The sequence below is a fragment of the Schistocerca cancellata genome, chromosome 10 (genome assembly GCF_023864275.1).
Source record: "Schistocerca cancellata isolate TAMUIC-IGC-003103 chromosome 10, iqSchCanc2.1, whole genome shotgun sequence".
In the NCBI taxonomy this organism is placed as follows: Eukaryota; Metazoa; Arthropoda; class Insecta; order Orthoptera; family Acrididae; genus Schistocerca; species Schistocerca cancellata.
In genome coordinates, this window is record NC_064635.1 from 88,177,979 (window position 1) to 88,190,577 (window position 12,599).

At 42.1% G+C, this 12,599-nt stretch overlaps 1 protein-coding gene across 1 annotated transcript in view; it reads left to right on the plus strand.

Moving 5' to 3' along the window:
- The window catches only part of LOC126106661 (fumarate hydratase, mitochondrial-like), an 82,921-nt gene that overhangs the window by 17,264 nt on the left and 53,058 nt on the right, over positions 1-12,599 (plus strand). The window contains exons 3-4 of the mRNA XM_049913026.1: positions 2,121-2,255; positions 2,494-2,694. Of these exons, the coding sequence (XP_049768983.1) occupies positions 2,121-2,255; positions 2,494-2,694 (336 nt within the window). The remainder of the gene's footprint in view (positions 1-2,120; positions 2,256-2,493; positions 2,695-12,599) is intronic.

A 12,599-nucleotide genomic window follows, 5' to 3' on the forward strand; every position in this document is an offset into this window, starting at 1 on the left:
TCTAACTATAATATATCGTAGATCCCTCGAACAAAAAAATGTGTCCGGTTGTTGGAAGAAAGCACAGATCACACCCGTCTACAAGAAGGGTAGTAAGAGTGACTATTGTCAAATATCCTTGACACTCATTTGTTGTAGTATCTTAGAACATGTTCTGAGCTCAAATGTAATGAGGTATCTTGAACAGAATGACGTCCTCCGTGCCAAGGTCTTGTAAACCCGATTCGCTTTCTTCTCGTGTGACATACTGAAAGCTATGGACCAAGGCAGTCAGATAGATGCAGTATTTCTTCACTTCCAAAAAGCATTTGTCTCAGTGCCACACCTCCTCCTATTGTCAAAAGTATGATCATATAGGGTCTCAAGTGAAATTTATGACTGGATTGAGGACTTTTTTGTAGAGAGGACACTGCATATTATCTTGGATAGAATGTCATTGTCAGATGTAGAAGTAAAGGTGGATATTCCCCAGGTAAGTGTGTTGGGACCATTGCTGTTCATGTTGTGTATTAATGATCTTGCAGGCTGTATTAATAGTGACCTCAGACTTCTCACAGATGATGCAGCTATTCTCTGAAGTATATCTGCAAGGAGATCTGACTGGGGGCAGTTTCAGCTGATGTTAAAAATCCAGATCAGTCAATTGTGTGGACTATTGACATGAAACTACTGAAAAGGCTGATGCTCCTCTTGAGGAGCCAATCTAGCCCGCCTCTCCAGACCCCCCTTCCCCTCCCCTCCCCCCATGTGGTGTTGCACCTACAGTATCTACCTGTACCATGGAAGCAAAAAGTCATCCCATTTCAGCAAGGACCATGATTCTTGGGAGGGGGAGGGGGTTGGCAGGTTACTTAACTATAGTTTAGGAAGTATTGTTTTTGAAATAAGACAATCTCAGGTTTAGCTTTCTTGATTCAATTTTCTGACTGTTTTGTATCATTTCAGGTGAGTTCCTGGCTTATGTCTAATAATAATAATAATAATAATAATAATAATAATAATAGGAATGGCCATCATTGTATCACATCTCCCACCAATTTTTAGTCATTTCACATTAACATATAATTTTAAATTATTGTTTTTAATGTATTTATTATTATTTAATGTTGTTTTCTGTTGGCAAGATGCTGTGGTTCAGTTTAAACGAAATTTGTTTCTCAAGTAATCATTGAGACCTAGGATGTGAGACAAAGTGATTTTGTGCAGTCCTAAGGTATTAGACTCATATTCAGGAAGACAGCGGTTCAAAATCCCATTTGACCATCCAGATTTAGGTTTCCTGTGATTTCTGTAAATCACTTGCAGCAAATGGTTGATCTGAAAGGGCATGGCCAATTTCTTTCCCCAATCTGAGCATGAGCTGTGCTTGTAATGTTCTCATTGTTAATAGAACCTTAAACCCTAATCTTTATTCTCATTAGGATGCAAAGTACAGTGGTTGAAATGTTTTTTGACTAGACATTGCTCATCTACACTGCTAATTACCATGGAAAGGCAATCACTCAGAAGAGCTGCATGCGCACACAGATTCTACCTGCAAGGTCAACTTCAGTCCACCATGAGCAGTGGAGTCAATTCTTTAAGAATGCCTGCTGACAGAAGTCAATTATGGACGAAACTGTCAGTGGCTAAAGAACTCAAAACAAAGCCTTTCATGTGAAATTAGTTGGTTTCTCTGTTACAGTATACATGTTAAAAGTTAAATTCTAAAACATTAGCTTTGCTTTAGGCTGGAGGAATTGACAAGAAAATAGTTCAGTTTGTTTATAAAGTTGTCTTTGCTGTCTATTGGGCATTTTACATTTTGAGCTAGTCACCCGGAAGGTTTTATTGAAGATTAATTCATCTGTTTCAGTGGTGAATTTCAATATTGCTAAAATGAGTGAGAATCTTTTGTTGTACTGTACAGAAACATGTAATAAATTGTTGTTGTATGTGGGAAATAATCTTAGAGTTATGAATTACTGTTACTGATATGAACATTTTGTTGTGATGAAAAATATTGTGAATATTGAAATTATTTCTAAATAGAAACTGTATGGTGTAATTGATCACATTTTTTATTGGCTTTCAAGTATAAAGTTTTGCGTACTTTAAGAAATACAATCTTTCTGCTATAGGCGTCGTCATCCTCGCACAGAGTCGAGAGAGATACATTTGGAGAGCTTCAAGTACCTGCTGATAAATACTATGGAGCACAGACTTTGCGTTCTGTCATGAACTTTCCAATTGGAGGTGAAACAGAGAGAATGCCAGTGAGTGAGTTTACACATATATCAATGATCTTGTTACCATGAACAGATTTTAATCTAATACTGAGTAATGACTCTAAATGAAAATGATGAATTTAGTGACCACATTTTTTTTTATTTTCTGAGGACTGTGATAGATCGTTTAAATCTGATTGCCCTAACATTTGTTTTCTCACAAACTTGCAAATCTATACAGTGTTACCATATAGTTTACTCACGTTTTGTCTTTTATATTTAACAGAAACCTGTGATTGTCGCTATGGGGATTTTGAAGAAGGCAGCAGCCATTGTTAATAAAGAGTACGGCCTGGACCCAAAGATTGCAGATGCGATTGCGAAGGCGGCAGACGAAGTGATCAGTGGGGAGTTGTATGACCAACACTTCCCCCTTGTTATTTGGCAAACAGGGTCTGGCACACAAAGTAACATGAACACAAATGAGGTGAGTTGCTAAGTGTTTGATTGAGTGTTTCTTAACTGTGCAGCTCTGGTTTGCTGAAGTTCACTCAAAACTATAAGGTTGAGAATTTTCCTGATGTATTTGTAATTTAAATTCTTCTCAAGTAAAGTATGTTGCATTAATTTTTGACAAAGGGTCATTTGGCCATTTCATCTCTCTAGATGAATATTTAATTTCACCAGTGGGATGTCCTATACACATATCACTGTACGTGATACATTTATCATGTTACCTATATGGTGCAAAATTGTAGATAATTTTCTGCAGCATTTGATTTCACTTCATAACAGTATATGCCAACTAGCTCTGCAGATGACGAAGAAATTGAAGAAATGTATGATGAAATAAAAGAAATTATTCAGATAGTGAAGGGAGATGAAAATGTAATAGTGATGGGTGACTGGAATTCGAGTGTGGGAAAAGGGAGAGAAGGAAACATAGTAGGTGAATATGGATTGGGGCTAAGAAATGAAAGAGGAAGCCGCCTGGTAGAATTTTGCACAGAGCACAACTTAATCATAGCTAACACTTGGTTTAAGAATCATGATAGAAGTTTGTATACATGGAAGAACCCTGGAGATACTAAAAGGTATCAGATAGATTATATAATGGTAAGACAGAGATTTAGGAACCAGGTTTTAAATTGTAAGTCATTTCCAGGGGCAGATGTGGACTCTGACCACAATTTATTGGTTATGACCTGTAGATTAAAACTGAAGAAACTGCAAAAAGGTGGGAATTTAAGGATATGGGACCTGGATAAACTGAGAGAACCAGAGGTTGTACAGAGTTTCAGGGAGAGCATAAGGGAACAATTGACAGGAACGTGGGAAAGAAATACAGTAGAAGAAGAATGGGTAGCTTTGAGGGATGAAGTAGTGAAGGCAGCAGAGGATCAAGTAGGTAAAAAGACAAGGGCTAGTAGAAATCCTTGGGTAACAGAAGAAATATTGAATTTAATTGATGAAAGAAGAAAATATAAAAATGCAGTAAATCAAGCAGGCAAAAAGGAATACAAACGTCTCAAAAATGAGATCGACAGGAAGTGCAAAATGGCTAAGCAGGGATGGCTAGAGGACAAATGTAAGGATGTAGAGGCTTATCTCACAAGGGGTAAGATAGATACTGCCTACAGGAAAATTAAAGAGACCTTTGGAGAGAAGAGAACCACTTGTATGAATATCAAGAGCTCAGATGGAAACCCAGTTCTAAGCAAATAAGGGAAAGCAGAAAGGTGGAAGGAGTATATAGAGTGTCTATACAAGGGTGATGTACTTGAGGACAATATTATGGAAATGGAAGAGGATGTAGATGAAGATGAAATGGGAGATACGATACTGCGTGAAGAGTTTGACAGAGCACTGAAAGACCTGAGTTGAAACAAGGCCCCTGGAGTAGACAACATTCCATTGGAACTACTGACGGCCTTGGGAGAGCCAGTCCTGACAAAACTCTACCATCTGGTGAGCAAGATGTATGAAACAGGCGAAATACCCTCAGACTTCAAGAAGAATATAATAATTCCAATCCCAAAGAAAACAGGTGTTGACAGATGTGAAAATTACTGAACGATCAGCTTAATAAGCCACAGCTGCAACATACTAACACGAATTCTTTACAGATGAATCGAAAAACTAGTAGAAGCCGACCTCGGGGAAGATCAGTTTGGATTCCGTAGAAATACTGGAACACGTGAGGCAATACTGACCTTACGTCTTATCTTAGAAGAAAGATTAAGGAAAGGCAAACCTACATTTCTAGCATTTGTACACTTAGAGAAAGCTTTTGACAATGTTGACTGGAATACTCTCTTTCAAATTCTAAAGGTCGCAGGGGTAAAATACAGGGAGCGAAAGGCTATTTACAATTTGTACAGAAACCAGATGGCAGTTATAAGAGTCGAGGGACATGAAAGGGAAGCAGTGGTTAGGAAGGGAGTAAGACAGGGTTGTAGCCTATCCCCGATGTTATTCAATCTGTATATTGAGCAAGCAGTACAGGAAACAAAAGAAAAATTCGGAGTAGGTATCAAAATCCATGGAGAAGAAATAAGAACTTTGAGGTTCGCCAATGACATTGTAATTCTATCAGAGACAGCAAAGGACTCGGAAGAGCAGTTGAACGGAATGTATGGTGTCTTGAAGGGAGGATATAAGATGAACATCAACAAAAGCAAAACGAGGATAGTGGAATGTAGTCGAATTAAGTCGGGTGATGTTGAGGGTATTAGATTAGGAAATGAGACACTTAAAGTAGTAAAGGAGTTTTGCTATTTGGGGAGCAAAATAGCTGATGATGGTCGAAGTAGAGAGGATATAAAATGTAGACTGGCAATGGCAAGGAAAGCGTTTCTGAAGAAGAGAAATTTGTTAACATTGAGTATAGATTTAGGTGTCAGGAAGTCATTTCTGAAAGTATTTGTATGGAGTGTAGCCATGTATGGAAGTGAAACATGGATGGTAAATAGTTTGGACGAGAAGAGAATAGAAGCTTTCGAAATGTGGTGCTACAGAAGAATGCTGAAGATTAGATGGGTAGACCACATAACTAATGAGGAAGTATTGAATAGGATTGGGGAGAAGAGAAGTTTGTGGCACAACTTGACCAGAAGAAGAGATCGGTTGGTAGGACATGTTCTGAGGCATCAAGGGATCACCAATTTAGTATTGGAGGGCAGCGTGGAGGGTAAAAATCGTAGGGGGAGACCAAGAGATGAATACACTAAGCAGATTCAGAAGGATGTAGGTTGCAGTAGGTACTGGGAGATGAAGAAGCTTGCACAGGATAGAATAGCATGGAGAGCTGCATCAAACCAGTCTCAGGACTGAAGACCACAACAACAACAACAGTATACAGGTCACTGTACATGTTGGACGATGTGGAGCCAGGGTTTTTGTCCCTATGAAGCCATCTTGTATGTACGTGAAGTATTATGTCAGCATGCTCAGAATTTGATGTACTCAGAATGTGGAATTTAACATTTCCCTAGTGAATTGAGTCTTCAAAGAAATTTCAGTCTTGCATCTGGTCATCATAAAGTACATTCAGCAATATTTCCACTGGACACTTGCTAATCATCCTCAGTTGACAATCAAAGACTGGCAGAAGTCTTCCATTCTGCAATATGTAGTGCACTATCAGTATTCCATGTGTGCATCAAAATTGTGTTAACAGACAGACCACACTACCTGGTGGCAGCCCCTTACTGACAGGACTGCGAAACTCAGCTGCCTTTTGCATTACCACTTACCACTCACCGTGATCATCAGTGTGCTCTGTCATCTTTGATTTGAGCAAATCGTGTAGCTGATGGTATTCCACACATCATCCACCTGGTAGCTGTTGTCGCAGTTCATCAGATTTTCAATTGTGCACATTTTTCTTGGGTTCTTTAGCAGTGGTGTCCAAAAAGATGTTACTGTGACCAAAATTATTGCTTTTTTGTAATCCATTGAATGTCCAATGGAGATGCAGTGTTCAGCAATAGCAGGCTTGCTTGTTTGCTAAAATGAGTCATGTTCAGCTGACAGACTATCTCCATTCTGCCTTATGTAGTGCGCTGCAAGATTCCACATGCATAAAAATTCAAGTTCTTCCATGGTGCGGGTGATCTAGTTTACACAAACTAATCTGCACTGCGAGGTGTTTTGTAAATTCCAGCCTTCTGAAATAATAAATTATCCTTCACAGATCAGCAATCTTTAGATGGTATAAAGAGTTCAGAATATTCAGTCATTTTTGATGTACGAGAGCCTTCCAGAATGTAAAGAACATTTTGGTATAACTAAATAAAAATGAAAGATAGCAACACAAAACTTTATTTGCAAAGGTTCAAAAACATTTTGGCCTATTTGCAAAAGTTCAAAAACATTTTGGCCCTGCAGCCAGTCTTCGTTAAATTCATAGCATGATACGTAGACTGTGCGACTGCCAGTCGTCGTGAGGTGAGCCATTGAAGACTGACAAAGACTTTCTCCATTCCGCCATATAGTGTGTGCAGTGAGTATTCCGTGCATGTATCAAATTCAAATTGACAGACGGATCACACTTTCCAACGGCAGCACTCTCACTGATGATGGACCCATGGAACTCAGTCAACCCATGTGTTGTCATGCTCTGCAGCCATTATTGCACTCTGTTGTCTTCGATTAGAACAAATCGTGGAGATTAGGGGGTTCCACACATTGTCCAACTGGAAGCCGCTATCATTATTGGTTGGATTTTTAACCAGGCGTATTTCCACGGATTCTTTAATAGTCAAGTCCCAAAAAGATGTTGCTATGGTTAGAATCATAGTTCTGTCATACCATTGAATGTGCAATGGAAATACAGTGTTCAGCAACAGCAAACTTGCTTGGTTGCAAAAGGCAAGTACAACATGATGTTCAATGCAGCATTTTTAACAGTATGTGTAGTCTGTCCAATGTAAGCCACATCACACTGACAAGGCAATCTGCTGGGGAATACCGGTTTCTTCTGAAAATTTTCTTTAGATGGGTGAGCTCTATAGGCGATCTATCTAGATCGGAGATGGTGTGATCTCTGTGTAAGACTTTTAAGCATGCTCATAGTTTGTGAAGGGTGATGTCAGCTTGACTCTTGCAAAAACGGTGTACGAGAAACTGAATGCCCCAGAGAGCCATCATTCTTTCGTTTAACCAAGACATCCAAGAATGGGAGGCAGCCATCTTTCTCTATTTCCATAGTGAACGGAATGTTATGAATGGAGTTGAGGTGGTGAAGAAACTCCATCAGTTTGTCTTCTCCATGAGAGTATGCTATGAAAGTATTGTTGACACAGCTACAAAATACAGTTGGTTCAAGAGCAGCTGACTCATTTGCTCTGTTCTTGAAATCCTCATAAAAAGTTAGGCCACCAAGGCAGACTGAGCACTGCCCATGACAATGCCATCAGTCTGTTCAAAACATTTTAAGTTGCACATAAAATAGGTTGAGGATAGAGCTAGCTGAAACAAAGCAGTGATGTCTCCCTGAAATTTTTTGCCACTTAGTACCAAAGAATCTCTGAGAGGTTCCTCTGTAAAAGTGATATCACATCAAAGCTAACTGAAAGGTCAGAACTGCTTAGATGGAGAGCCCACAGTCTGTTGATAAGGTCAGCTGGGTTACGGATTTGATGCGGGCATTTTTCCAAATTAGCATTTATTTACCAAGTACCTTACTGTATTTTTCAATATAGTTGCCACTTCTTGTAACATGGGATCAGTTTGTCAGTTCCTGTATTGTAGTCCTGTACCGCTAAAGATCTGAGCCAGGATGTCTCTGCATGTTTGAGGACTTTCTCATTTACAAACTGTTTTCCACCAAAAGATTCCCATAGTTTCAGTAATGGGTGAAATTTATTGGTGCGAAGTCAGTTCTGTAAGGATGGTGTCCAATAATTTCCCACGCAAGACATCAAAAGTTCCTCCTGTCGTGAATCTGATGCACAAGGCTGCATGTTGTCCTGAATCAAAAAATCTTTGCCAATCATATTCCATGTCACTGAAATCTTTTTCATTGCACTATCACCAAATACATTCTTCGTTTGTCTATAAATTTTAATAGACTGAACATTTTGTGCATTCAGAAAATGAATGACAGTATGCACTTCGCACCTGGTGGGATTTTCAATGGATGTTATTTGAAAGCTTACAGAACAAAGAGGGGTAACCGCTTGGCAACAAAACATCTTTTCACACTAAGATGAGGAAAGAAGCTAACCAGTATGCTAGCAATTATGGTGGTGGAGGATAGACCCCAGGCGTGGTACACAATTATTCTTTACACTCTGGATGAGACTCATAGTACCTTCTTTTGCAAATGTCCTCTCGCAGATTCTTTGTCTTTAATCAGCAATAAGTTTCAGGTAGACATCACTGCTTTGTTTTGGTATGTTCTGTCCTCAACTTATTATGTGCAGTCATGGATATTTTTAGCAGGCTTATGGCTATCCCACAGTCTCCAATGGCAGCTAACATTTTTATGGATGACTTTAAGGACAGAGTGCTTGAATCATCTTACCATGAACCAACTGTGTTTTGGAGGTATGTGGGTGATAGTTTCATAGTGTGGCCTCATGGAGAAGATGAATTAATTGAGTTTTACACCACCTCAACCCCATTAATAACATCTAGTTCAATAGGGAATTACATAAAGATGGTTTTCGACCTTTCCTGAATGTTTTGGTCTGTTTATTCTAAGTCCACACATGCCAACTTGTGTTTGAAATCGCAAAGTAATCTTAACAAGTTGCAAACTGGATTCTTAAACACTTGTACGCAGAACTCGTGCAGTCTTGGTTGTAGATAATGTGCCTAAAGAGCATGCCCTCCTAAAGACAGTTTTGAAGGAAAATAATATTTTACATGGCATTTAAACAGTGCACTGTCAGTTGAAACAGAGAACCAGGAAGTGCATAAAGATGAGAGCATGTTGGCAAAATCTTTAGCTTTTCCGCCCTGTGTTAGCAATATTTCATTTGAAGTAGCAAGAATCCTCGTTAATTTTCAGGTGAAAGTGGTTTTCTGCCCACCATCTGAGTTTGCCTACCTTCTGGAATCAGTGAAGGACAATTTTTTATTGCATATGGCTGGAATGTACAAAATAGCTTGATAGTGTGGTATGTCTTACAAAAGCCAGACTTGTCCCGATTCCTAAGCCGGGGAAGGACAAGCACTTGCCTTCCAGTTATCGACCTATCTCGCTTACCAGCTGTGTCTGTAAAGTGATGGAGCGAATGGTTAACTCTCGATTGGTTTGGCTGCTCGAGTCTCGACGCCTACTTACCAATGTACAATGTGGATTTCGTAGGCGCCGCTCTGCTGTTGACCATCTGGTTACCTTGTCGACCTTCATTATGAATAACTTCTTGCGGAAGCGCCCGACCGCGGCTGTGTTCTTTGATTTGGAGAAGGCTTACGACACCTGTTGGAGGGCGGGCATTCTCCGCACCATGCATACATGGGGCCTTCGCGGTCGCCTCCCTCTTTTTATTCGTTCCTTTTTAATGGATCGACAGTTCAGGGTACGTGTGGGTTCTGTCCTGTCCGACACCTTTCGCCAGGAGAATGGGGTGCCACAGGGCTCAGTTTTGAGCGTCGCTCTCTTCGCCATCGCGATCAATCCAATAATGGATTGCCTCCCAGCTGATGTATCAGGCTCCCTTTTCGTGGACGATTTTACCATCTATTGCAGCGCGCAGTGTACACGTGTCCTGGAGCACTGTCTTCAGCGTTCTCTTGACCGTCTTTACTCCTGGAGTGTCGCCAATGGCTTCCGTTTTTCTGCCGAGAAGACGGTCTGTATTAACTTCTGGCGCTACAAAGAGTTTCTCCCACCGTCCTTACGACTCGGTCCCGTTGCTCTCCCAATCGTGGAGACAACCAAATTTTTAGGCCTTACCTTTGACAGGAAACTTAGCTGGTCTCCTCATGTGTCATATTTGGCCGCTCGTTGTACCCGTTCTTTAAATGTCCTCCGTGTTCTCAGTGGTATGTCGTGGGGAGCGGATCGAACCGTCCTACTTGGTCTATATCGGTCGATCGTCCGCTCCAAGCTGGATTATGGGAGCTTCGTATACTCCTCTGCACGGCCATCCATCTTACGCCGCCTCAACTCCATACAACATCGGGGTTTACGACTTGCGATCGGAGCATTTTATACCAGTCCCGTAGAGAGTCTTCATGCTGGCGAATTGCCACTCACCTACCGGCGCGATATACTGCTTTGTCGGTATGCCTGTCGGCTACTGCCAATGCCCGACCATCCGTCTTATCGTTCCTTTTTTGACGACTCTCTCGACCGTCAATACGGGTTGTATGTCTCTGCCCTGCTACCCCCTGGAGTTCGCTTTCGTCGCCTCCTGCAACACCTTAATTTTTCACTCCCTGCAACCTTTCGAGTGGGCGAGAGCCGCATGCCACCTTGGCTCCAGGCTCAGGTCCGCGTTCACCTTGACCTCAGCTCGCTCCCAAAAGAGGTCACCCCCGGTTCGGTCTACCACTCCCGTTTTTTGGAACTTCGTTCGAAGTTCATCAACATGACTTTCATTTATACAGATGGCTCCAAGACCAATGACGGGGTCGGGTGTTCCTTTATTGTCGGGGCACAAAGTTTCAAATACCGGCTCCATGGCCATTGTTTGGTCTTCACAGCTGAGCTCTTTGCCCTCTACCAGGCTGTTCTTTACATCTGCCGCCACCGACATTCTGCTTATGTCATCTGCTCAGATTCCCTGAGCGCCATCCAGAGCCTCAGTGATCCGTACCCGGTTCACCCTTTCGTACACCGGATCCAACGCTCTCTTCAGCAGCTGGTGGACGTTGGTTCTCCGGTTAGCTTTATGTGGGTTCCTGGCCATGTCGGTATCCCTGGGAATGAAGCTGCAGATGCCGCGGCCAAGGCTGTGGTCCTCCAGCCTCGGACAGCTTCTTGTTGTGTCCCTTCGTCCGATTTTAGCAGGGTCATTTGTCGGCGCATTTTATCGCTGTGGCATGCCGATTGGGCTGCACTTACCGACAACAAGCTTCGGGCCTTAAGACCTCTTCCCGTGGCTTGGACGTCCTCCTCACGCCCTTCTCGGCGGGAGGAGGTCGTTTTAGCCCGGTTAAGAATTGGACACTGCCGGTTCAGCCATCGCCATCTGCTGACGGCTGCGCCGGCGCCGTTCTGCCCATGTGGGCACTTGCTGACGGTTAGACACATTTTAATGTCCTGTCCAGATCTTAACACACTGCGCATCGATCTTAACCTGCCAAATACTTTCGATGCCATTTTAGCGGATGACCCACGAGCAGCTGCTCGTGTTCTTCGTTTTATCAATTTGACAAACCTCGCTAAGGACATTTGATGATGCTGTTTTTTAATCCTATGCCTGTCAGTCTGTCTTTTATCGTGTTTTCCCTTTTAGTTGTTGTTGGCAACTTGTGCCTCGCGGTGCATTCTTAGAGTAGTCAGGGTGCTAATGACCATTGAAGTTGTGTGCCCTAAAACCACAAAAAAAAATGAACACAGGGTTGCCACAGGTTCTGGAAATCGGGGAAATTTAGAATGGCAGGGAAAAAGGGGGGGGGGGTGGAATTGCCAAAATCTTGTTTTTCCTCCCATGGAAGAAATGATTTGTTTACTGAGGTGTCATGCATCGTCACTGGCTGGATGCAGCCGAGTATGTGCACTGCTTCCCTACTCCCTCATTCCTATTGCTTCTCCCCTTCCTACCACTCCCCTCACTCAGCTTGCAGTCAGTGCTGCCACCACATCTTTCTGCTAACCTAGCAGCTGCCGACGAAGGGTATGGAGGCATGAGAACTGGTTTGTTTGGATTTGATTCTCAGAGACTGTAGACGCACCAGCCAGAGACAATGGTCATGTGTGTTTGAATTGTCTGAGTGATTTTTTGTTCTCATTTCCTGACAAAAGTTATGGCTAACAATTCAGTTGTGAGAGTGTGATTGTCTTTTGTAAATGCCTGTCTGCAGCTCAGCAATCATCTTTATGATATGTTGCTACCTATCATTATTATTGATTTGCAGAGTATTTGAACAAGTTACCTATTGCATGGATAGATCACCTTGGTCTCATTTCATCAACTTGCTGTGTGTGGCTTGTGAATAGCTGGTCACACAAGTGGATTTCCGTGACAGGCCAAAACAGGAGGCCGTTTCTGCGGGTATCTGTAATGGATTGGGCTTGCCGATCTGGAACCATTCAGTTCCCACTAAAGTGCTCGCCCTGTCTGTCAGATCTAGTGTCACTCATCTGTCCACAGGCTCTGTGTGTGTGTGTGTGTGTGTGTGTGTGTGTGTGTGTGTGTGTGTGGCATAATACAGTGGATTTCCATGGTTTATCCATGGACCCAGGACTGTAGTGCTTCTCAGCAGGCCGGA